The 27594-nt window shown below is 47.7% G+C and overlaps 1 protein-coding gene across 1 annotated transcript in view; it reads right to left on the bottom strand.

Annotated features, from left to right (window-relative positions):
* AGBL4 (AGBL carboxypeptidase 4) overlaps positions 1 to 27594 on the bottom strand; it is a 669979-nt gene that overhangs the window by 604986 nt on the left and 37399 nt on the right. Inside the window, exon 3 of the mRNA XM_063941485.1 lies at positions 2655 to 2769. Coding sequence (XP_063797555.1) covers positions 2655 to 2769 — 115 coding nt within the window. The remainder of the gene's footprint in view (positions 1 to 2654; positions 2770 to 27594) is intronic.

The raw sequence follows: 27594 nt of genomic DNA, 5'->3' as shown, positions 1-27594 counted from the left end.
TGTGCAACATATGTGTAATATACTGTATAATGAAAGTGCACAGTCTGGAACGGGGGGGGGGGGGGGGGGGGCAGACGGGTTTCCCCTGTGCCCCTGTTGAACAGTCCAACTCTGAACTGATCTGGCTGTACCATGGTTAGGGTAGTTAGGAGGTGTCAGGGGTGTATGGTGTAGGCAGGCAGGAGAGTGTGGTTCCACATTCTGCCCCATGCTATACAAAGCCGTGATTCCAAGCATTGTGTAGCAGAAGGACACTACCACAAAGACGCAATTCTGTGTGACTCAAGTCATTAAGCTGCCCAGACTGACCACTTCACTCGGTGAGGTGCTTGTGGGAGACTTGCCTAGTCTTGCGGAAAACACTCCCAATATTTGGTATTGTCTGCTTAGCACAACATTATGCAGCTGGTTTGACCTGTAGCCCATTCAAACCCTATGGAGAGCCGGCTCACCGGCGCTTGAGATTATGTTATCTCCAAGTGACAACAGAGGAGAAGCCCCGGTAGTACCCCGGGTCCAGCCTGCAGTGTGAACGGGTTTCAAGCTGCTGTGACATGGGCTTGCGGTGTTAAAGGGGTATTAGAATCTGATTGGTTGCTTTGGGCAACTGCTCCACTTTATCCCTCTCCAAGGCTTGAAACATCTCACCCTGAGTGTGGCCATGATAACACAACCACTAAGCCACACTCGTACCTCGCACATGCTGCCCTTCTCCTTCCTGGAGCTGTTTCTCTGCACATGGGTTGCGCCTGTATGTGAAAGTATAAAAGGATGTTGTGCCTAGAACAAAGCCTCAATGTGGTGTGGCCACGTCCCCTCTCCCAATGGAGGAGAAGCAATATGTACACTCCTAAAACATACTGGTAGGGTAGGTTTATGGGTGTCTGACCTATTTCCTGTGTCAGTGTTCCAGTGTTACAAAATTTAGACTGTAAGCTAATATGGAGCAGGGACAAACATCTGGGCCGTCTTAACAGCATAATAGGCCCTGGGCAAGCAATGCACTGGGGCCCCTACCCACCCATTCACGGGAACCAATTAAATAAAAAATAACTTGCTCCTCTTGGTTCTGCACCATCTCTTTACGTGCTTTCCTACAGTGAATGGCTATCAGCATTCTGATTGGTGGACAGCTCCAGCCATCCACCAATCAGCATGTTGACTGACTTTCACTGTCTGGCTGCAGGCTGGGAGGCAGGTAGAGAATGCTGTGATTGTGTGACCACCACCCGCCCCTGCTCTAAAGCCCCTAGAATTGTGAGGTCCTGCGGAGCTGCCCAGTTTGCCTATATGTTAAGGTGGCCCTGCCGGAATTGAATGAGTGCTATCTCTGTAAAGGACTATGTAATATTGTTGCGCTATATAACTGGATAATAATAATAATAATAATAATAATAATAATAATAATAATGACTATATCAATAATAAAGAGAAGCAACATATCAATATACCGTATAACCATATTAGAGTGTAAGCTCCTTCCTAATTTGTGCTAGTCTCTGTTATTTACAGATTTTTCTTTTAGTCACTTATGCTCTAAGGCCGTAGGTATAGGGGGTCATTCTGAGTTGATCGCTTGCTAGCAACTTTTTGCAGCGCAGCGATCATCTCAACCGCGGCTAAACTGCGCATGCTAATGCACCGCAATGCGCAGGCGCGTCGTACGAGTACAAAGCGGTTTGTTGCTGAGTGATGGATTTAACGAAGAATCCATTCGCACAGCCGAACGCACAGTGATTGACAGGAAGAAGGCGTTTATCGGTGTCAACTGACCATTTTCAGGGAGTGGTTGGAAAAACTCATGCGTGTCCAGGCGTTTGCAGGGCGGGTGTCTGACGTCAAATCCGGACCAGACACGCTGAAATGATCGCATGGGCTGAGTAAGTCTAGAGCTACTTAGAAACTGCACAAAATGTTTTCGGCCCGCTCGACAGCACACGCGTTCGCACACTTGCAAAGCGAAAATACACTCCCCCATAGGCGGCGACTATCTGATCGCAAGCCAGCAAAAAGTTGCTAGCGAGCGATCAACTCGGAATGACCCTATGGTGTGTAGTGCCATATAATAAAACTAATACAGGTTGAGTATCCCATATCCAAATATTCCGAAATACGGACTTTTTTGAGTGAGAGTGAAATAGTGAAACCTTTGTTTTTTGATGGCTCAATGTACACAACCTTTGTTTAATACACAAAGTTATTAAAAATATTGTATTAAATGACCTTTAGGCTGTGTGTATAAGGTGTATATGAAACATAAATGCATTCTGTGCTTAGACATGGGTCCCATCGCCATGATATCTCATTATAGTATGCAATTATTCCAAAATACGGAAAAATCCGATATCCAAAATACCTCTGGTCCCAAGCATTTTGGATAAGGGATACTCAACCTGTACTTACAAACTCAGAATAAATTAGATTTTCCCAGGGAAATACATTGAAATCATAAACATAATTTTAGACAGTTTTTAATTTAAACAAGCAAAAATAAAACAAAAAAAGAATAGTTAGAAATAAAAGTTGTGACCTGAATGTCTGGCCACCCACCCGTCATCATTAAGCATGTCTAGATAAGTAAGTTCTAGGTCACTCATATGATACATGTTGTCTTTCGAACATCACTCAGGTACACTGTAAACTTGTTCTCCTACCTGTAGTTTCCCAGGTACACCCCATCAGGATTAAGCATTGGTGCGATTTTGAAAATCAAGTGATCCCGGAGGGATCTGGCAGCTGGATGCTGACTTACAAGGAAATCAATGATACCTATGGGATGAAAAAGAAGATGGTTAGGCATCATCAAACTGTAATATCATTGGTAAATGACATGTCTATCAAGGCTGCACTTAAAATAGGCTGGAGAGAAGTCATGTACAGTACTTTGTGGTCTAAGCCAATATCTCTTTGTCAGGACCAGTAATTACTGATTCACTGCCTGACCAATATTCATGAGCTCTACTAATGCTGCCTGACCAATATTCATGAGCTCTACTAATTCCGCCTGACCAATATTCATGAGCTCTACTAATGCCGCCTGACCAATATTCATGAGCTCTACTAATGCCGCCTGACAAATATTCATGAGCTCTACTAAAGCCGCCTGACCAATATTCATGAGCTCTACTAATGCCGCCTGACCAATATTCATGAGCTCTGCTAATGTTGCCTGACCATTATGCATGAGCTCTACTAATGCCGCCTGACCAATATTCATGAGCTCTACTAATGTTGCCTGACCATTATGCATGAGCTCTACTAATGCCACCTGACCAAAATTCATGAGCTCTACTAAAGCCGCCTGACCAATATTCATGAGCTTTACTAAAGCCGCCTGACCAATATTCATGAGCTCTACTAATGCTGCCTGACCAATAACTATGAGCTTTACTAATGCTGCCTAACCAATATTCCTGAGCTCTACTGATGCTGCCTGACCAATATTTATGAGCTTTACTAATGCCGCCTGACCAATATGCATGAGCTCTACTAATGCTGCCAAACATATATTCATGAGCTCTACTAATGCCGTCTGACCAATATGCATGAGCTCCACTAATGCATACCCTCCAACATGACCCGCCCCACTAGGTACAAAATGCTCTGTTTCTGGACTTCCCTCTTAATTTATTATTGCCATCACCTGTGAAGAAACAGCTTTCTTATCATTTAACTAGTTCAACACAGGTGATGGAAATCATAAATTAAGAGGGAAGTCCAGAAACAGTGCATTTTGTACCTAGTGGGGCGGGTCATGTTGGAGGGTCTGCTAATGCTACCTAACAAATATTCATAAGCTCTACTAAAGCCGCCTGACCAACATGCATGAGCTCTACTAAAGCCGCCTGACCAATATTCATGAGCTCTACTAATGCCGCCTGACCAATATTCATGAGCTCTACTAATGCCGCCTGACCAATATTCATGAGCTCTACTAATGCCGCCTGACCAATATTCATGAGCTCTACTAATGCTGCCTGACCAATATTCATGAGCTCTACTAATGCTGCCTGACCAATATTCATGAGCTCTACTAATGCCGCTTAACCAATATTCATGAACTCTCCTAATGCTGCCTGACCAATGGGGGTGATTGAGACCTGATCGCTGCTGTGCTTTTTTGCGCAGGGGGCGATCAGGTACTAACTGTGCATGCGTATGCACTGCAAAGTGCACGCGCATCAGACAGAAACAAAGGGAATCCCCGGTCAGCGACGGGATGGTGTGAAAAATCCGGTCGCACGGGCGTTTGCAAGTTGATTGACAGGAAGAGTCCGTTTGTGGGTGGTAACTGACCGTTTATTGGTAGTGTCCGGAACAACTCAGGTGTGCCCAAGCATTTTCAGGGACGGTGTCTGACGTCAGCTCCGGCCCGATCAGCCTGTTGTGATCACACTGTAGGAGTAAGTCTTGGGCTGCGCAGAGACTGCACAAAGTGAATTTCAGCAGCTCGGCGTACATATAGGATCGCACACTTGCACGGCGAATTTACACTCACACCGGAGGCAGCGACTATCTGAACGCAGGACAGCAAAGTTTGCAGCCCAGCGATCAGGTCTGAATCACCCCAAATATTCATGAGCTCTACTAATGCTGCCTGACCAATATTCATGAGCTCTACTAATGCTGCCTGACCAATATTCATGAGCTCTACTAATGCCGCCTGACCAATATTCATGAGCTCTACTAATGCCGCCTGACCAATATTCATGAGCTCTACTAATGCTGCCTGACCAATATTCATGAGCTCTACTAATGCCGCCTGACCAATATTCATGAGCTCTACTAATGCTGCCTGACCAATATTCATGAGCTCTACTAATGCTGCCTGACCAATATTCATGAGCTCTACTAATGCTGCCTGACCAATATTCATGAGCTCTACTATTGCCGCCTGACCAATATTCATGAGCTCTACTAATGCTGCCTGACCAATATTCATGAGCTCTACTAATGCCGCCTGACCAATATTCATGAGCTCTACTAATGCCGCCTGACCAATATTCATGAGCTCTACTAATGCTGCCTGACCAACATTTATGAGCTCTACCTATATTCATGTGGTTCTGGTTCTTAGAGAATTGATACAATAAATTCTCATGAATAATAGTTCCACCCACAACATGGCTACTTCTATTGTGACTCTCTACTTTAATTGGATTATGTTAAACATGGTTGTTGACTTCATTACCATCAGGAAGGGGCAGCCTAGTCGGCACATATGGGTTGGGGTGGGCGCAAAGGTGAGCTGTGCGGGGGGGGGGGGGGGGGGGGCATGGTGGCATAATCATGTAATCGTGGGTGGTGGTACATAGGGCCCTTGCAAATTTTTTCCTCGAGGCCTACAATATATAGTGATGCCACTGGACCTGCACATTGTAATGTGGCATAAAATGAATGAGAGGGCACTATAGTGTTACATAATATAAACTGAGGCACTGCAATGTGACATAACATGAACTGGGGGCACTGTAATATGACAGAACATGAACTGGGGGCACTGTAATGTGGCACAATATGAAGTGGAGGCATTATAGTGTGGCATAACATGAACTGGGGGCACTGTAATGTATGTGATATAATAAGAACTGGGACATTGTATGTCATAATGAGAATTGAAGGTACTGCGTTGCATAATGTGCATTGGCAGCCCTATAATGTGACTTAATGTTAACTAGGTCACTGCTACTATTCAGAAAATAAATTAGGGCACTACTATGGGGCATAACATTATATACGGCACTACTATGGTGCAAAGAAATTAACTAGGGCACTATTATGGGGCATAACATTAACAACTGCTGCAGAGAAGTGTCTCTTTAGAAAGCATTTGGACAGGGTCCCCTTCAAAATGTTGATATGGGGCCCAAAAAATTCTGGCTATGCCCCTGGACACAGGTAGCCTGATTCAGAATGGGAAATGTTGGTAGTTGCTCCCACCATGCATAGATGGAAATAAAGTCTCCCTGGAGTTGTACGCATCTTGTGGCGCACCCGCCCCCTATGTGTACACTTGGGCCTGATTCACAGTTGTACACATACCTGAGTTTTACACAGGTGAGTGATTACTTATCGCCTTATCGGTGGTCTGCACATGGTCTAAGTCACACTGACCATCTCCAATGTTTTTGGATCTGTGCAGTTGCAGAAGCCACGCTGCACACGTGCAGATCCGAGGCTGCGATGTCGGATCACATAAGCTGGTAGTGAGCGTCTTTCTCAGGTGTCTCCTGCTGCTTTTGCAGATTTTAGCACAGGCGCTGCGTTTCAGCGTCATCTCTGAATCAGGTCCTATATACTTAAATACTGGTCACTGCAGCGGCAGCGTACGTAGGATATAGGCCAGTGCAGTGTGCGCATGTGCAGAAGCCACACTCCGCATGCAGACACAGTGAGATGCAATGGTATCTCACCTGTGCGTTTGCCTCTGCCTGATTGACAGGCAAAAGCGATCGGGGGCGTGTCGGTGGTGTTGGGACGACATTGTGGTGGTGCGGTCAGGACAACGGAGTTGTGTACGGACCATTGCTGGGGCGGGTCACGGTGGCTGCCAAAAACATGGTGGGTAGCCATCTTCCTACTTGATCGTAGATGTGCGTTTTTCCCACATCTACGATCAGGTCTGAATTAGGTCCTGTAAAGATCTGGATATGACAAATGCTGAAATGGGGCAGCTCTGGTAGCTACAAAGAGACCTGTAGCTAATGGACGTTATAATTCTTCCTTAAATCTATGAAGAAATAACGCTACCGACCGCGCTAATGTGTCACAATGTTAAGTAAAGCAGCCCCGAGACCTGTTCTATTTCTATTACCTAATCAATGCAAACCACATCTTGCAGATCATGTTAGGTACATATCACAGCCCCTCATTACGGTAAGGTTACAAATTTGGCAGCTGCCGGCGCCTATTTAATATCATTTACACAAAACAGACAGAGCAACGCAGCAGATTCACTGATTTATTAGTTGGTCCTTGTATTAAAATAACAGTTTGCTGGTAAACAGGAAGGGTAATGATGCCAGTCACCCTTGTTAGAGGCTAATAATAGCTTAATTTGTCCACTAATTGACCTTTGGTACTGATGAGGCGTTGTAGTGTGTTTCAGGGCAAGAGATAAACAAGACCAAGATTACGTTACCTCGGAGAATGGCTTCAGCAAATGGAAGGTAGTTAGCGTAATACATTATCTGCTCACAGATGAGCGGATTAATTGGTCTGCCAATTAGGAGGGTACTGGGGAAAACAGGGCAGCTTGCACTGTAATGTGTTGTGTACACAGCAGACCACCACCAGCCATTCATTCTGAGTCATCAGTGTCTCAAGTTGAAAGGGAAAGTCATCTTGCCGCAGCGGTTGTCTGTACTCACAACAAAGCAGTAAATAATATTCCAGACACCTTGGGAACATGAGCAATATCCATAGGAGCTAGTCAGAAGACATAGGGATGAACACGATCCCTGTTATACACTACTAGGTGATTCATTGCGCACTACGGGCGCTCTTCACACCGTCACAAGAGGCTACACCCCCTTAACCCCTGCACGTCCTTTGGGGGAGCAATATTTGTATTATGTGGAGTTTTACCTTCAAGCATAATGTTGTTAGTGGATAAATATTTCTCTATCGTCCTAGTGGATGCTGGGGTTCCTGAAAGGACCATGGGGAATAGCGGCTCCGCAGGAGACAGGGCACAAAAAGTAAAGCTTTAGGATCAGGTGGTGTGCACTGGCTCCTCCCCCTATGACCCTCCTCCAAGCCTCAGTTAGATTTTTGTGCCCGGCCGAGAAGGGTGCAATCTAGGTGGCTCTCCTAAAGAGCTGCTTAGAAAAGTTTAGCTTAGGTTTTTTATTTTACAGTGAGTCCTGCTGGCAACAGGATCACTGCAACGAGGGACTTAGGGGAGAAGAAGTGAACTCACCTGCGTGCAGGATGGATTGGCTTCTTGGCTACTGGACATTAGCTCCAGAGGGACGATCACAGGTACAGCCTGGATGGTCACCGGAGCCTCGCCGCCGGCCCCCTTGCAGATGCTGAAACGAGAAGAAGGTCCAGAATCGGCGGCAGAAGACTCCTCAGTCTTCTTAAGGTAGCGCACAGCACTGCAGCTGTGCGCCATTTTCCTCTCAGCACACTTCACACGGCAGTCACTGAGGGTGCAGGGCGCTGGGAGGGGGGCGCCCTGGGAGGCAAATGAATACCTATTTTGGCTAAAAATACCTCACATATAGCCTCCGGAGGCTATATGGAGATATTTAACCCCTGCCAGAATCCGTTAAGAGCGGGAGACGAGGCCGCCGAAAAAGGGGCGGGGCCTATCTCCTCAGCACACAGCGCCATTTTCCCTCACAGAAAGGCTGGAGGGAAGGCTCCCAGGCTCTCCCCTGCACTGCACTACAGAAACAGGGTTAAAACAGAGAGGGGGGGCACTAATTTGGCGTTAGAAATATATAAAAAAGATGCTATAAGGGAAAACACTTATATAAGGTTGTCCCTATATAATTATAGCGTTTTTGGTGTGTGCTGGCAAACTCTCCCTCTGTCTCTCCAAAGGGCTAGTAGGTCCTGTCCTCTATCAGAGCATTCCCTGTGTGTGTGCTGTGTGTCGGTACGTGTGTGTCGACATGTATGAGGACGATGTTGGTAAACGCCCGTTTACTTTAGTCGGTCGACACAGACACAGACAGGGACACTGAATCCAGTGTCGACGGTGAATAAACAAACGTATTCCTTATTAGGGCCACACGTTAAGGGCAATGAAGGAGGTGTTACATATTTCTGATACTACAAGTACCACAAAAGAGGGTATTATGTGGGATGTGAAAAAACTACCGTAGTTTTTCCTGAATCAGATAAATTAAATGAAGTGTGTGATGATGCGTGGGTTCCCCCCGATAGAAAATATGGGCGGTATACCCTTTCCCGCCAGAAGTTAGGGCGCGTTGGGAAACACCCCTTAGGGTGGATAAGGCGCTCACACGCTTATCAGAACAAGTGGCGGTACCGTCTATAGATAGGGCCGTCCTCAAGGAGCCAGCTGACAGGAGGCTGGAAAAATATCATAAAAAGTATATACACACATACTGGTGTTATACTGCGACCAGCGATCGCCTCAGCCTGGATGTGCAGAGCTGGGGTGGCTTGGTCGGATTCCCTGACTAAAAATATTGATACCCTTGACAGGGACAGTATTTTATTGACTATAGAGCATTTAAAGGATGTATTTCTATATATGCGAGATGCACAGAGGGATATTTGCACTCTGGCATCAAGAGTAAGTGCGATGTCCATATCTGCCAGAAGATGTTTATGGACACGACAGTGGTCAGGTGATGCAGATTCCAAACGGCACAAAGGTGTATTGCCGTATAAAGGAAGAGGAGTTATTTGGGGTCGGTCCATCGGACCTGGTGGCCACGGCAACTGCTGGAAAATCCACCGTTTTTACCCTAAGTCACATCTCTGCAGAAAAAGACACCGTCTTTTCAGCTTCAGTCCTTTCGTCCCTATAAGAGTCATATCTGCCCAGGGATAGAGGAAAGGGAAGAAGACTGCAGCAGGCAGCCCATTCCCAGGAACAGAAGCGTTCCACCGCTTCTGACAAGCTCTCAGCATGACGCTGAGACCGTACAGGACCCCTGGATCCTACAAGTAGTATCCCAGGGGTACAGATTGGAATGTCGAGACGTTTCCCCTGCGCAGGCTCCTGAAGTCTGCTTTACCAAGGTCTCCCTCCGACAAGGAGGCAGTATGGGAAAAAATTCACGAGCTGTATTCCCAGCAGGTGATAATTAAATTACCCCTCCTACAACAAGAAAAGGGGTATTATTCCACACTATATTGTGGTACTGAAGCCAGAAGGCTAGGTGAGACCTATTCTAAATCTAAAAAAATTTGAACACTTACAAAGGTTCAAATCAAGATGGAGTCACTCAGAGCAGTGATAACGAACCGGGAAGAAGGGGACTATCTGGTGTCCCGAGACATCAGGGATGCTTACCTCCATGTCCCAAATTTGCTCTTATCACTAAGGGTACCTCAGGTTCGTGGTACAGAACTGTCACTATCAGTTTCAGACGCTGCCGTTTGGATTGTCTACGGCACCCCGGGTCTTTACCAAGGTAATGGCCGAAATGATGGTTCTTCTTCGAAGAAAAGGCGTCTTAATTATCCCTTACTTGGACGATCTCCTGATAAGGGCATAGTCCAGGGAACAGTTGGAGGCCGGAGTAGCACTATCTCGGATACTGTTACAACAGCACGGGTGGATTCTAAATATTCCAAAATCGCAGCTGATCCCGACAACAAGTCTCCTGTGCTTAGGGATGATTCTGGACACAGTCCAGAAAAAGGTGTTTCTCCCGGAAGAGAAAGCCAGGGAGTTATCCGAGCTAGTCAGGAACCTCCTAAAATCAGTGCATCATTGCACAAGGGCCATGGTAAAAAAATGGTGACTTCCTTCGAAGCAATTCCAGTCGGCAGATTTCATGCAAGAACTTTTCAGTGGGATCTGCTGGACAAATGGTCCGGATCGCATCTTCAGATGCATCAGCGGATAACCCTATATCCAAGGACAAGGGTGTCTCTCCTGTGGTGGTTACAGAGTGCTCATCTTCTAGAGGGCCGCAGATTCGGCATTCAGTTTTGGATGTTGGTGACCACGGAGGCCAGCCCGAGAGGCTGGGGAGCAGTCACACAAGGAAAAAATTTCCAGGGAGTGTGATCAAGTCTGGAGATTTTTCTCCACATAAATATAGCTAAGGGTAAAATTATAATGCTCTAAGCTTAGCAAGACCTCTGCTTCAAGGTCAGCCGGTATTGATCCAGTGGGATAAAACATCACGGCAGTCGCCCACGTAAATAGACAGGGCGGCACAAGAAGCAGGAGGGCAGTGGCAAAAACTGCAAGGACTTTTCGCTGGGCGGAAAATCATGTGATAGCACTGTCAGCAGTGTTTCATTCCGGGAATGGAAACTGGGAAGCAGACTTCCTCAGTAGGCACGACCTCCACCCGGCAGAGTGGGAACTTCATGGGGAAGTTTTCCACATAATTGTAAACCGTTGGGAATTACCAAAGGTGGACATGATGGCGTCCCGTCTGAACAAAAAACGGGACAGGTATTGCGCCAGGTTAAGAGACCCTCAGGCAATAGCTGTGGACGTTCTGGTAACACCGTGGGTGTACCAGTCGGTGTATGTGTTCCATCCTCTGCTTTTCATACCTAAGGTACTGAGAATTATAAGACGTAGAGGAGTAAGAACTATACTCATGGCTCCGGATTGGCCAAGAAGGACTTGGTACCCGGAACTTCAAGAGATGCTCACAGAGGACTTATGGCCTCTGCCGCTAAGAAGGGACTTGTTTCAGCAAGTACCATGTCTGTTCCAAGACTTACCGCAGCTGCGTTTGACGGCATGGCGGTGGAACGCCGGATCCTAAGGGAAAAGGCATTCAGGAAGAGGTCATTCCTACCCTGGTCAAAGCCAGAAAGGAGGTGACCGCACAACATTATCACCACATGTGGCGAAAATATGTTGCGTGGTGTGAGGCCAGGAAGGCCCCACGAAGAAATTTCAACTCGGTCGATTCCTGCATTTCTTGCAAACAGGAGTGTCTATGGGCCTCAAATTGGGGTCCATTAAGGTTCAAATTTCGGCCCTGTCGATTTTTCTTCCAGAAAGAATTGGCTTCAGTTCCTGAAGTCCAGAAGTTTGTCAAGGGAGTATTGCATATACAACCCCCTTTTGTGCCTCCAGTGGCACTGTGGGATCTCAACGTAGTTCTGGGATTCCTCAAAACACATTGGTTTAAAACCAGTCAAATCTGTGGATTTGAAGCATCTCACATGAAAAGTGAACATGCTCTTGGACCTGGCCTGGACCAGGCGAGTGTCAAATTGGTGGTTTTTTTTTCTCAAAAAAGCCCATATCTGTTTGTCCATTCGGACAGGGCAGAGCTGCGGACTCGTCCCCAGTTCTCTCCCTAAGGTGGTGTCAGTGTTTCACCTGAACCAGCTTATTGGGGTGTCTTGCGCCTACTAGGGACTTGGAGGACTCCAAGTTGCTAGATGTGGTCAGGGCCCTGAAAATATAGGTTCCAGGACGGCTGGAGTCAGGAAAACTGACTTGCTGTTATCCTGTATGCACCCAACAAACTGGGTGCTCTTGCTTTTAAGCAGACTTTTGCTAGTTGGATGTGTAATACAATTCAGCTTGCACATTCTGTGGCAGGCCTGCCACAGCCAAAATATGTAAATGCCCATTCCACAAGGAAGGTGGGCTCATCTTGGGCGGCTGCCCGAGGGGTCTCGGCTTTACAACTTTGCCGAGCGGCTATTTAGTCAGGGGCAAACACGTTTGTAAAATCCTACAAATTTGATACCCTGGCTAAGGAGGACCTGGAGTTCTCTCATTCGGTGCTGCAGAGTCATCCGCACTCTCCCGCCCGTTTGGGAGCTTTGGTATAATCCCCATGGTCCTTTCAGGAACCCCAGCATCCACTAGGACGATAGAGAAAATAAGAATTTACTTACCGATAATTCTATTTCTCGGAGTCCGTAGTGGATGCTGGGCGCCCATCCCAAGTGCGGATTATCTGCATTACTTGTACATAGTTACAAAAATCGGGTTATTATTGTTGTGAGCCATCCTTTCAGAGGCTCCGCTGTTATCATACTGTTAACTGGGTTCAGATCACAGGTTGTACAGTGTGATTGGTGTGGCTGGTATGAGTCTTACCCGGGATTCATAAATCCTTCCTTATTGTGTACGCTCGTCCGGGCACAGTACCTAACTGAGGCTTGGAGGAGGGTCATAGGGGGAGGAGCCAGTGCACACCACCTGATCCTAAAGCTTTACTTTTTGTGCCCTGTCTCCTGCGGAGCCGCTATTCCCCATGGTCCTTTCAGGAACCCCAGCATCCACTACGGACTCCGAGAAATAGAATTATCGGTAAGTAAATTCTTATTTTTACGGCCAAAGGGCGTGCGATGGTCAAGGAGGTGTAGGCCCTTGCGACGACATGAACAGTGGATGCAGGACATGATAAATGACAGAGGGCGGGATGTACTAACCTCTCCTGCTGCGGTATTAGGGTTATCTCTGCGCTCCCGGTGTTTTCTCCTTGTTAGCTGTTTTCCTCCTGCTGCCCGGCGCTCCCTGTAGTTTCCGCGTCACACTAGCCGTCACTGTGGTCTGCCTAATCACCGCCGCGGCCACAGATCCTTCTGTAGCGGTTGTTCAGTGCTGCGCTCACCCTGTTAGTGAGTCGCGCATGCGCAGTAGTCTCTGCTTCCTACTACTGCAACTACTGCGCAAGCGTGACTCACTGACAGGGGGAGCACAGCGCTAAACAACCGCTGTGGAGGGATCAGTGGCCTCGGCGGTGATTAGGCAGACCACAGTGACGGCTAGTGTGACGCGGAAACTACAGGGAGTGTTGGTGAGCACCGGGCAACGGGAGGAAAACAGCTAATGAGGAGTAAACACCGGGAGCGCAGAGATAACCCTAATACCGCAGCAAGAGAGGTTAGTACATCCCGCCCCTAGTGTGTTAATAATATGTTATGTGTACATAATGTAGGTATAAAGACAATGTCCCCTTCCCCTATCTAACATCATATACACAGTGTGCGCGCTGGGGACTTATCTCTCATCACAGTATATGGTATTAGCCTCTCACCAGCTTCATTGTCCCTGCACACTGCACACTACAGATTCTCACTCTGCACCAGCACCAGAAACAGCAACCACCATGTTCCTTCCTGGCCACGCAAGACATGGCTGGAGTTGTAGTCTCCCCACAGCACTGCCGTGACGTCACGGTGACGCGTACCCTAACGCAGTCAATCCCCATGCAGGGGAGGCTGGCCTGCCGCGTACCCCCGCGGTGCTTCCTCGGAGATGTGGTCTGCGGGCGCCGTTCCCCCTCACGCTCCACGGGGAGCAGCCGCAGGTGTAGGCTTCCCGGGGTTGCTGCTAATTGTCCCATTACCCCTGGGAAGGGGGGGGGGGGGCTGTCATCAAAGCACTGGCTGCTGCAAGGTGTAGCGCTAACTATTAGGTAGCGTGTGTTTTACCTAGTGTGTCCTGTCCAGATCTGTGACTCTATGACTCAGAGCTCCTAGCCACGCCCAGCATTAGCATGAGTCATAGAGTCACAGATCTGGACAAATATATAGGCGACGGGGTTATTCAGAGTTGTTAGCAAACCAAAAAAGCACACTAATGAGTAAAACCATGTTGCACTGTAGGGGGGGGCAGATGTAACATGTACAGAGAGAGTTAGATTTGGGTGGGTTATATTGTTTCTGTGCATTCAGGGACGATTCTAGCCCTTGTGGCGCCCCGGGCGAAAAACAGGGGCATGGCTTCATACAGGGGCGTAGTCAGTTACGCCCCCTGTAGAGTTGTGCCCTCATTTGTGCCCCCTGTACAGTAGCGCCGCTTACAAAAAAAAAAAAAGGAATACTTACTATCCCCGCTCCTGATTCCCGACCGCTGCAGACCTCCGCCGGCGCCGCTCCTCTCCTCGGATCTATGGGAGAGACGTCATGACGTCTCTCCCATAGCACAGCATAGATAGACACTAGAGGTCAATTATGACCCCTAGCGTCTGTGCCAGTCCCACAATGCTGTGCGGTGCTCAATGACATCATCGCACACCGCACAGCAAAGGTCCTCTCCACGAAGGGAAACTAGACGGGTAGCGTCTAGTTCCCTTCACAGCGGGGGGCACTGCCAAACAGTAGTGGATCTTGCCATGGTGTGGCGCCCTCCGGAAGGCGGCGCCCCGGGCAAAAGTCCTGCTTGCCCGTGGCAAGATCCGCTACTGTGTGCATTGTAAATACTGGCTGCTTTATTTCTACACTGCAATTTAGATTTCAGTTTGAACACACCCCACCCAAATCTAAATCTCACTGCACATGTTATATCTGCCCCCCCTGCAGTGCACATGGGTGGTCATTCCGAGTTGATCGCTAGCTGCTTTCGTTCACAGCGCAGCGATTAGGTAAAAAAGCGGCACTTCTACACATGCATATGGGGCGCAGTGCACACGCGCGACGTACTTTCACAACAGCCGATGCAGTTTCACACAAGGTCTAGCGACGCTTTTCAGTCGCACTGCTGGCCGCAGAGTGATTGACAGGAAGTGGGTGTTTCTGGGAGGTAACTGACCGTTTTCGGGGAGTGTGTGTAAAAACGCAGGCGTTTCGGTTAAAACGCAGGAGTGGCTGGGGAATAGTAGGCGTGGCTGGCCGAACGCAGGGCGTGTTTGTGACGTCAAAACAGGAACTAAACAGACTGAAGTGATCGTTAGCTAGGAGTAAGTCTCGCGCTACTCAGAAACTGCACAATCTGTTTTTGTAGCAGCGCTGTGATCCTTTTGGTCGCACTTCTGCTAAGCTAAAATACACTCCCAGAGGGCGGCAGCTTAGCGTTTGTACTGCTGCTAAAAGCAGCTAGCGAGCGAACAACTCGGAATGAGGGCCATGGTTTACCCATTAGTGTGCTTTTTTGGTTTGCTAACAACTCTTAATAACCCCCTGTGTGCAGGAATGGGATTTGTAGCAGCAGGGTTCAAAAACAAGGAGTAAAAGTACAGTATATTCAGTGGGATACTCCTTTTTTCTTAATTTAGGCAGAGATTTATGAAGCGTGGAGAGATAAACGGCCCTATTTATCAATATTATATTTAATAAACCTTTTTCACATTATTTTAGTTTCTCTGAAATGTGTTAAAGGGCTTATGGATCAGTTTTTCGTGAAAAACTACACCAATCCCTTTAATTTTTTAGCATTTCCCATACGTGTAACAGGAAATGTGATCTGCTCAGATTTACTAATAGGCCTTACACACTTGGCGATTCTGCCGATATTACCGACCAACAATATTATCGTTGGCCGATTTGTCTTCCGCAATTTTAAGCAAACACACTGGACGATAGCTATGGCTGATTTGATGATATGACATTACATACATCAGTATCGTCCAAATTGGCTATCATGTTTAAACGATGATCGATGAACGATTGCGGGCCCATTAGAGCAGAGTAGGGAGCCGGCGGCTGTGATCAGCCATGTGTGTCTAATAAGACCACAGGTTGATCACCATAAAAAGAAAGAAATGTTGTCTGCTGTAAACTGGCAGCATCTTAATTTACAGCAGAGACATCAGATGACGGGGTCACAAAGCTGGAAGGCAGTGATCAGATGACGGGAGTCACAGAGGAGCTCACTGTGGGTCACCGACATGGCCGGACTGGCCATCTGGCACTTCTGGCACATGCCAGAAGGGCCGATGGGCAGGTGGGCCGAATTGGTCGCTCAGAGAGCCGGGAACGCTCTCTGGTTCCATGGAAATGGGGGCGTGCCGCGAGTCAACGCCACCGGACTCGCGGCGCGCCCCCCCCAGCAACCGTCGACATGGTAATGGGGGAGTGCCACGAGTCCACGCCCCCATGACTTGCGGCACGCCCCCATACGTCATACGGCGGACCCCTGTGAAGTGTGCGCGCGACCCCCCGTGACGCGCGCTTTCACAAATGCCAGGGCCGAATCAAGGCCCCAGTCCGTCGCTGGTCACTGACCACCAGGTAAGTGCTAGGCGGTGTAAGGGGGGTGGGGGGGTACCCGGTGGTGGAGGTGTCGGTGCATGTGCAGCACATTCTCAGGGTATTTTTAGTGAGAAATACCCTGAGAAGTGTATGGAGAGGATTCACAGGGATAGCGCTTTCCCGCAAGCTCTGTCCCTGCATGTGATATTTAATACATCCCTGTGATGTATTCAGTTATTGCATTGCAGGTTTGGGCGTTCTTATCTCATCGTGGCTAAATTGTGGCTACATCCAGGTGTGAATGCAGTTCATTTGCCATGACTCGCGCGCACGACTCCATGCGCATGCATTTTAGATGCACCTGCGCCCCATACAAAGTATATGGGGCAGATAAAGATGCAGCTCGGCGCGGCTAGGTGAAGGCACACCTAGCTGCTCTGGTAGTGCACATAGCGCTCAGGTGTAGCCACGATGCGAGGGGCTACATCTGTACATAGACCCCACTGTCTGTAACATAACAGAAGCTGATTGGTTAGTATTTCTCTCCAAGCTTTGATAAATCTCCCCTTTAGTTTGTAAGCAACTGGTCTTTGGTAACATTCGTCAAATGATAGTGAAAAAGAAAAGATAAGTAAAAAAAAAAAAAAAAAAAATAGAAAAAAATATGTAATTTGTATTAAAGTAATGAGGACAATGTGGCTCATGCAAAGTGAACATTGGCCCTCATTCCGAGTTGTTCGCTCGGTATTTTTCATCGCATCGCAGTGAAAATCCGCTTAGTACGCATGCGCAATGTTCGCACTGCGACTGCGCCAAGTAACTTTACTATGAAGATAGTATTTTTACTCACGGCTTTTTCTTCGCTCCGGCGATCGTAATGTGATTGACAGGAAATGGGTGTTACTGGGCGGAAACACGGCGTTTCAGGGGCGTGTGGCTGAAAACGCTACCGTTTCCGGAACAAACGCAGGAGTGGCCGGAGAAACGGTGGGAGTGCCTGGGCGAACGCTGGGTGTGTTTGTGACGTCAACCAGGAACGACAAGCACTGAAATGATCGCACAGGCAGAGTAAGTCTGGAGCTACTCTGAAACTGCTAAGTAGTTAGTAATCGCAATATTGCGAATACATCGGTCGCAATTTTAAGAAGCTAAGATTCACTCCCAGTAGGCGGCGGCTTAGCGTGTGTAACTCTGCTAAATTCGCCTTGCGACCGATCAACTCGGAATGAGGGCCATTATACCAGTTGGCGTTGCACAAGTTGCATGAAATTGCATGCTCAGAGCAGTGTACAAATGCATAAGCGCCCATGTGCATTTACAACTTTTTGCCATTTTCATGTGTCTTCTACGGCTTATGGGCGGCGCGGGACGGGGGCATACTGATGGAGGCCAAGTACAGTTACGGTGTGTCCTTGTAAATGTGAGGAATAGGAGGTAAGCACATTGGGAGTCTTTAATTACTGATTGATTTAATTACTCTCCCTGAATTATATCTCATTCTGTGTGGTATAATGTGAATTTCGGCTCATACTGTGTGGTATAATGTGAATTTCGGCTCATACTGTGTGGTATAATGTGAATTTCGGCTCATACCGTGTGTTATAATGTGAATTTCGGCTCATACCATGTGCTATAGTGTGAATTTTGACTTATACCGTGTGGTATAATGTGAAAGGGGCATCAGTACTAGATAGTATAAGGGGTCCTACTATTGTGATGCATAATGTGTATAAGGGTTATATGGTGTGGTAAACTACACTGAAGGGCACATCTCCTTTTGAGTGGCCACACCCCCTTTTCCATAAGCGCGCGCATAATTACCTCCTTCACTCTTCCATACCCCCACTTCAAAATTTCCACTTCGACCACAGTGTGGGTGTGTATATTTATGTGTGTGTGTGTGTGTGTGTGTGTGTGTGTGTCTGTCAGTGTGTGTGTGTGTGTGTTTAGCCATTATGTGAATAAGTGGCACTTCTGTGGGAATTATGCATAAGCACGGCTACTACTGGGGGCATTATACATAAGTGCACTACTACTGGGGGCATTATACATAAGCACCGCTACTACTGGGGGCATTATACATAAGCACTGCTACTACTGGGGGCATTATACATAAGTGCACTACTACTGGGGGCATTATACATAAGCACCGCTACTACTGGGGGCATTATACATAAGCACTGCTACTACTGGGGGCATTATACATAAGTGCACTACTACTGGGGGCATTATACATAAGCGCCGCTACTACTGGGGGCATTATACATAAGCGCCGCTACTACTGGGGGCATTATACATAAGCACTGCTACTACTGGGGGCATTATACATAAGTTCACTACTACTGGGGGCATTATACATAAGTGCCGCTACTACTGGGGGCATTATACATAAGCACTGCTACTACTGGGGGCATTATACATAAGTGCACTACTACTGGGGGCATTATACATAAGCGCCACTACTACTGGGGGCATTATACATAAGCGCCGCTACTACTGGGGGCATTATACATAAGCACCGCCACTACTGGGGGCATTATACATAAGCGAACTACTACTGGGGACATTATACATAAGCGCCACTACTACTGGGGGCATTATACATAAGGGCCGCTACTACTGGGGGCATTACACATAAGTGCACTACTACTGGGGGCATTATACATAAGCACCGCTACTACTGGGGGCATTATACATAAGCACCGCTACTACTGGGGGCATTATACATAAGCGAACTACTACTGGGGGCATTATGCATAAGCAAACTACTACAGGGGGCAATGGCCCTCATTCCGAGTCGTTCGCTCTGTATTTTTCATCGCATCGCAATGAAAATCCGCTTAGTACGCATGCGCAATATTCGCACTGCGACTGCGCCAAGTAATTTAACAATGAAGATAGTATTTTTACTCACGGCTTTTTCATCGCTCCGGCGATCGTAATGTGATTGACAGGAAATGGGTGTTACTGGGCAGAAACACTGCGTTTTATGGGCGTGTGGCTGAAAACGCTACCGTTTCCGGAAAAAACGCAAGAGTGGCCGGAGAAACGGGGGAGTGGTTGGGCGAACGCTGGGTGTGTTTGTGACGTCAAACCAGGAACGACAAGCACTGAACTGATCGCACAGGCAGAGTAAGTGTGGAGCTACTCTAAAACTGCTAAGTAGTTTGTGATCGCAATATTGCGAATACATCGGTCGCAATTTTAAGATGCTAAGATACACTCCCAGTAGGCGGCGGCTTAGTGTGTGTAACTCTGCTAAATTCGCCTTGCGACCGATCAACTCGGAATGAGGGCCAATATACATAAGCAAACTACTACTGGGGGCAATATACATAAGCTCCGCTACTACTGGGGGCAATATACATAAGCAAACTACTACTGGGGGCATTATACATAAGCGCAGCTACTACTGGGGGCATTATACATAAGTGCACTACTACTGGGGGCATTATACATAAGCACCGCTACTACTGGGGGCAATATACATAAGCTCTGCTACTACTGGGGGCAATATACATAAGCGAACTACTACTGGGGGCATTATACATAAGCGCCGCTACTACTGGGGGCATTATACATAAGTGCACTACTACTGGGGGCAATCTACATAAGCTCCGCTACTACTGGGGGCAATATACATAAGCAAACTACTACTGGGGGCATTATACTTAAGCGCAGCTACTACTGGGGGCATTATACATAAGTGCACTACTACTGGGGGCATTATACATAAGCACCGCTACTACTGGGGGCAATATACATAAGCTCTGCTACTACTGGGGGCAATATACATAAGCGAACTACTACTGGGGGCATTATACATAAGCGCCGCTACTACTGGGGGCATTATACATAAGTGCACTACTACTGGGGGCAATCTACATAAGCTCCGCTACTACTGGGGGCAATATACATGAGCAAACTACTACTGGGGGCAATATACATAAGCGAACTACTACTGGGTGCAATATACATAAGCTTCGCTACTACTGGGGGCAATATACATAAGCAAACTACTACTGGGGGCATTTTGCATAAGCAAACTACTACTGGGGGCATTATACATAAGCACCGCTACTACTGGGGGCATTATACATAAGCGCCGCTACTACTGGGGGCATTATACATAAGCTCCGCTACTACTGGGGGCATTATACATAAGCGCCGCTACTACTGGGGGCATTATACATTTATACATAAGCGCCGCTACTACTGGGGGCATTATACATAAGCGCCGCTACTACAAGGGGCATTATACATAAGCGCCACTACTACTGGGGGCATTATACATAAGCGCCGCTACTACTGGGGGCATTATACATAAGCGCCGCTACTACTGGGGGCATTATACATAAGCGCCGCTACTACTGGGGGCATTATACATAAGCGCGCTACTACTGGGGGCATTATACATAAGCGAACTACTACTGGGGGCATTATGCATAAGCGAACTACTACTGGGGGCATTATACATAAGAACCGCTACTACTGGGGGGCATTATACATAAGCGCCGCTACTACTGGGGGCATTATACATAAGCTCCGCTACTACTAGGGGCATTATACATAAGCACCGCTACTACTGGGGGCATTATACATAAGCTCCGCTACTACTGGGGGCATTATACATAAGCACCGCTACTACTGGGGGCATTATACATAAGCACCGCTACTACTGGGGGCATTATACATAAGCTCTGCTACTACTGGGGGCAATATACATAAGCTCCGCTACTACTGGGGGCATTATATATAAGCACCGCTACTATTGGGGGCATTATACATAAGCGCCGCTACTACTGGGGGCATTATACATAAGCGCCGCTACTACTGGGGGCATTATACATAAGCGCCGCTACTACTGGGGGCATTATACATAAGCGCCGCTACTTCTGGGGGCAATATACATAAGCACCGCTACAACTGGGTGCAATATACATAAGCTCCGCTACTACTGGGGGCAATATACATAAGCGAACTACTACTGGGGGCATTATACATAAGCGCCGCTACTACTGGGGGCATTATACATAAGTGCACTACTACTGGGGGCATTATACATAAGCACCGCTACTACTGGGGGCAATATACATAAGCTCCGCTACTACTGGGGGCAATATACATAAGCGAACTACTACTGGGGGCATTATACATAAGCTCCGCTACTACTGGGGTCATTATACATAAGCGCTGCTACTACTGGGGGCATTATACATAAGCGCCGCTACTACTGGGGGCATTATACATAATCGCTGCTACTACTGGGGGCATTATACATAAGCGCATCTACTACTGGGGGCATTATACATAAGCACCGCTACTACTGGGGGCATTATACATAAGCGCCGCTACTACTGGAGGCATTATACATAAGCGCCGCAACTACTGGGGGCATTATACATAAGCGCCGCTACTACTGGGGGCATTATACATAAGCACCGCTACAACTGGGTGCAATATACATAAGCTCCGCTACTACTGGGGGCAATATACATAAGCGAACTACTACTGGGGGCATTATACATAAGCGCCGCTACTACTGGGGGCATTATACATAAGTGCACTACTACTGGGGGCATTATACATAAGCACCGCTACTACTGGGGGCAATATACATAAGCTCCGCTACTACTGGGGGCAATATACATAAGCGAACTACTACTGGGGGCATTATACATAAGCGCCGCAACTACTGGGGGCAATATACATAAGCTCCGCTACTACTGGGGGCAATATACATAAGCAAACTACTACTGGGGGCATTATACATAAGCGCCGCTACTATTGGGGGCATTATACATAAGCGCCGCTACTACTGGGGGGATTTTACATAAGCGCCGTTACTACTGGGGGCATTACATATAAGCGCCGCTACTACTAGGGGCATTATACATAAGCTCCGCTACTACTGGGGGCATTATACATAAGCACCGCTACTACTGGGGGCATTATACATAAGCGCCGCTACTACTGGGGGCATTATACATAAGCGCCGCTACTACTGGGGGCATTATACATAAGCGCCGCTACTACTGGGGGCATTATACATAAGCGCCGCTACTACTGGGGGCATTATACATAAGCGCCGCTACTACTGGGGGCATTATACATAAGCGCCGCTACTACTGGGGGCATTATACATAAGCACCGCTACTACTGGGGGCATTATACATAAGCTCCGCTACTATTGGGGGCATTATACATAAGCGCCGCTACTACTGGGGGCATTATACATAAGCGCCGCTACTACTGGGGGCATTATACATAAGCGCCGCTACTACTGGGGGCATTATACATAAGCGCCGCTACTTCTGGGGGCAATATACATAAGCAAACTACTACTGGGGGCATTATACATAAGCGCCGCTACTACTGGGGGCAATATACGTAAGCGAACTACTACTGGGGGCAATATACATAAGCGGACTACTACTGGGTGTAATATACATAAGCGCCGCTACTACTGGGGGCATTATACTTAAGCGCCGCTACTACTGGGGGCATTATACATAAGCGCCCCTACTACTGGGGGCATTATACATAAGCGCCGCAACTACTGGGGGCATTATACATAAGCGCCGCTACTACTGGGGGCATTATACATAAGCACCGCTACAACTGGGTGCAATATACATAAGCTCCGCTACTACTGGGGGCAATATACATAAGCGAACTACTACTGGGGGCATTATACATAAGCGCCGCTACAACTGGGGGCATTATACATAAGTGCACTACTACTGGGGGCATTATACATAAGCACCGCTACTACTGGGGGCAATATACATAAGCTCTGCTACTACTGGGGGCAATATACATAAGCGAACTACTACTGGGGGCATTATACATAAGCGCCGCTACTACTGGGGGCATTATACATAAGTGCACTACTACTGGGGGCAATCTACATAAGCTCCGCTACTACTGGGGGCAATATACATGAGCAAACTACTACTGGGGGCAATATACATAAGCGAACTACTACTGGGTGCAATATACATAAGCTCCGCTACTACTGGGGGCAATATACATAAGCGAACTACTACTGGGGGCATTTTGCATAAGCAAACTACTACTGGGGGCATTATACATAAGCGCCGCTACTACTGGGGGCATTATACATAAGCGCCGCTACTACTGGGGGCATTATACATAAGCTCCGCTACTACTGGGGGCATTATACATAAGCACCGCTACTACTGGGGGCATTATACATTTATACATAAGCGCCGCTACTACTGGGGGCATTATACATAAGCGCCGCTACTACTAGGGGCATTATACATAAGCACCGCTACTACTGGGGGCATTATACATAAGCGCCGCTACTACTGGGGGCATTATACATAAGCGCCGCTACTACTGGGGGCATTATACATAAGCGCCGCTACTACTGGGGGCATTATACATAAGCGCGCTACTACTGGGGGCATTATACATAAGCGAACTACTACTGGGGGCATTATGCATAAGCGAACTACTACTGGGGGCATTATACATAAGCACCGCTACTACTGGGGGGCATTATACATAAGCGCCGCTACTACTGGGGGCATTATACATAAGCTCCGCTGCTACTAGGGGCATTATACATAAGCACCGCTACTACTGGGGGCATTATACATAAGCTCCGCTACTACTGGGGGCATTATACATAAGCACCGCTACTACTGGGGGCAATATACATAAGCACCGCTACTACTGGGGGCATTATACATAAGCTCTGCTACTACTGGGGGCAATATACATAAGCTCCGCTACTACTGGGGGCATTATATATAAGCACCGCTACTACTGGGGGCATTATACATAAGCTCCGCTACTACTGGGGGCATTATACATAAGCACCGCTACTACTGGGGGCATTATACATAAGCTCCGCTACTACTGGGGGCATTATACATAAGCGCAGCTACTACTGGGGGCATTATACATAAGCGCCGCTACTACTGGGGGCATTATACATAAGCTCCGCTACTACTGGGGGCATTATACATAAGCACCGCTACTCCTGGGTGCAATATACATAAGCGCCGCTACTACTGGGGGCATTATACATAAGCGCCGCTACTACTGGGGGCATTATACATAAGCGCCGCTACTACTGGGGGCATTATACATAAGCGCCGCTACTACTGGGGGCATTATACATAAGCTCCGCTACTACTGGGGGCATTATACATAAGCGCCGCTACTACTGGGGGCATTATACATTTATACATAAGCGCCGCTACTACTGGGGGCATTATACATAAGCGCCGCTACTACTAGGGGCATTATACATAAGCACCGCTACTACTGGGGGCATTATACATAAGCGCCGCTACTACTGGGGGCATTATACATAAGCCCCGCTACTACTGGGGGCATTATACATAAGCGCCGCTACTACTGGGGGCATTATACATAAGCGCGCTACTACTGGGGGCATTATACATAAGCGAACTACTACTGGGGGCATTATGCATAAGCGAACTACTACTGGGGGCATTATACATAAGCACCGCTACTACTGGGGGGCATTATACATAAGCGCCGCTACTACTGGGGGCATTATACATAAGCTCCGCTACTACTAGGGGCATTATACATAAGCACCGCTACTACTGGGGGCATTATACATAAGCTCCGCTACTACTGGGGGCATTATACATAAGCACCGCTACTACTGGGGGCAATATACATAAGCACCGCTACTACTGGGGGCATTATACATAAGCTCTGCTACTACTGGGGGCAATATACATAAGCTCCGCTACTACTGGGGGCATTATATATAAGCACCGCTACTACTGGGGGCATTATACATAAGCTCCGCTACTACTGGGGGCATTATACATAAGCACCGCTACTACTAGGGGCATTATACATAAGCTCCGCTACTACTGGGGGCATTATACATAAGCGCAGCTACTACTGGGGGCATTATACATAAGCGCCGCTACTACTGGGGGCATTATACATAAGCTCCGCTACTACTGGGGGCATTATACATAAGCACCGCTACTCCTGGGTGCAATATACATAAGCGCCGCTACTACTGGGGGCATTATACATAAGCGCCGCTACTACTGGGGGCATTATACATAAGCGCCGCTACTACTGGGGGCATTATACATAAGCGCCGCTACTACTGGGGGCATTATACATATGCGCCGCTACTACTGGGGGCATTATACATAAGCACCGCTACTACTGGGGGCATTATACATAAGCGCCGCTACTACTGGAGGCATTATACATAAGCGCCGCAACTACTGGGGGCATTATACATAAGCGCCGCTACTACTGGGGGCATTATACATAAGCACCGCTACAACTGGGTGCAATATACATAAGCTCCGCTACTACTGGGGGCAATATACATAAGCGAACTACTACTGGGGGCATTATACATAAGCGCCGCTACTACTGGGGGCATTATACATAAGTGCACTACTACTGGGGGCATTATACATAAGCACCGCTACTACTGGGGGCAATATACATAAGCTCCGCTACTACTGGGGGCAATATACATAAGCGAACTACTACTGGGGGCATTATACATAAGCTCCGCTACTACTGGGGGCATTATACATAAGCGCCGCTACTACTGGGGGCATTATACATAAGCGCCGCTACTACTGGGGGCATTATACATAAGCGCCGCTACTACTGGGGGCATTATACATAAGCGCCGCTACTACTGGGGGCATTATACATAAGCACCGCTACTACTGGGGGCATTATACATAAGCTCCGCTACTATTGGGGGCATTATACATAAGCGCCGCTACTACTGGGGGCATTATACATAAGCGCCGCTACTACTGGGGGCATTATACATAAGCGCCGCTACTACTGGGGGCATTATACATAAGCGCCGCTACTTCTGGGGGCAATATACATAAGCAAACTACTACTGGGGGCATTATACATAAGCGCCGCTACTACTGGGGGCAATATACGTAAGCGAACTACTACTGGGGGCAATATACATAAGCGGACTACTACTGGGTGTAATATACATAAGCGCCGCTACTACTGGGGGCATTATACTTAAGCGCCGCTACTACTGGGGGCATTATACATAAGCGCCCCTACTACTGGGGGCATTATACATAAGCGCCGCAACTACTGGGGGCATTATACATAAGCGCCGCTACTACTGGGGGCATTATACATAAGCACCGCTACAACTGGGTGCAATATACATAAGCTCCGCTACTACTGGGGGCATTATACATAAGCGCAGCTACTACTGGGGGCATTATACATAAGCGCCGCTACTACTGGGGGCATTATACATAAGCTCCGCTACTACTGGGGGCATTATACATAAGCACCGCTACTCCTGGGTGCAATATACATAAGCGCCGCTACTACTGGGGGCATTATACATAAGCGCCGCTACTACTGGGGGCATTATACATAAGCGCCGCTACTACTGGGGGCATTATACATAAGCGCCGCTACTACTGGGGGCATTATACATATGCGCCGCTACTACTGGGGGCATTATACATAAGCACCGCTACTACTGGGGGCATTATACATAAGCGCCGCTACTACTGGAGGCATTATACATAAGCGCCGCAACTACTGGGGGCATTATACATAAGCGCCGCTACTACTGGGGGCATTATACATAAGCACCGCTACAACTGGGTGCAATATACATAAGCTCCGCTACTACTGGGGGCAATATACATAAGCGAACTACTACTGGGGGCATTATACATAAGCGCCGCTACTACTGGGGGCATTATACATAAGTGCACTACTACTGGGGGCATTATACATAAGCACCGCTACTACTGGGGGCAATATACATAAGCTCCGCTACTACTGGGGGCAATATACATAAGCGAACTACTACTGGGGGCATTATACATAAGCTCCGCTACTACTGGGGGCATTATACATAAGTGCTGCTACTACTGGGGGCATTATACATAAGCGCCGCTACTACTGGGGGCATTATACATAATCGCCGCTACTACTGGGGGCATTATACATAAGCGCAGCTACTACTGGGGGCATTATACATAA

The sequence above is a fragment of the Pseudophryne corroboree genome, chromosome 9, assembly GCF_028390025.1.
Source record: "Pseudophryne corroboree isolate aPseCor3 chromosome 9, aPseCor3.hap2, whole genome shotgun sequence".
NCBI classification, from domain to species: domain Eukaryota; kingdom Metazoa; phylum Chordata; class Amphibia; order Anura; family Myobatrachidae; genus Pseudophryne; species Pseudophryne corroboree.
Note: the sequence above shows the minus strand (reverse complement) of the source record. Positions and strands in the feature narration are given on the sequence as shown.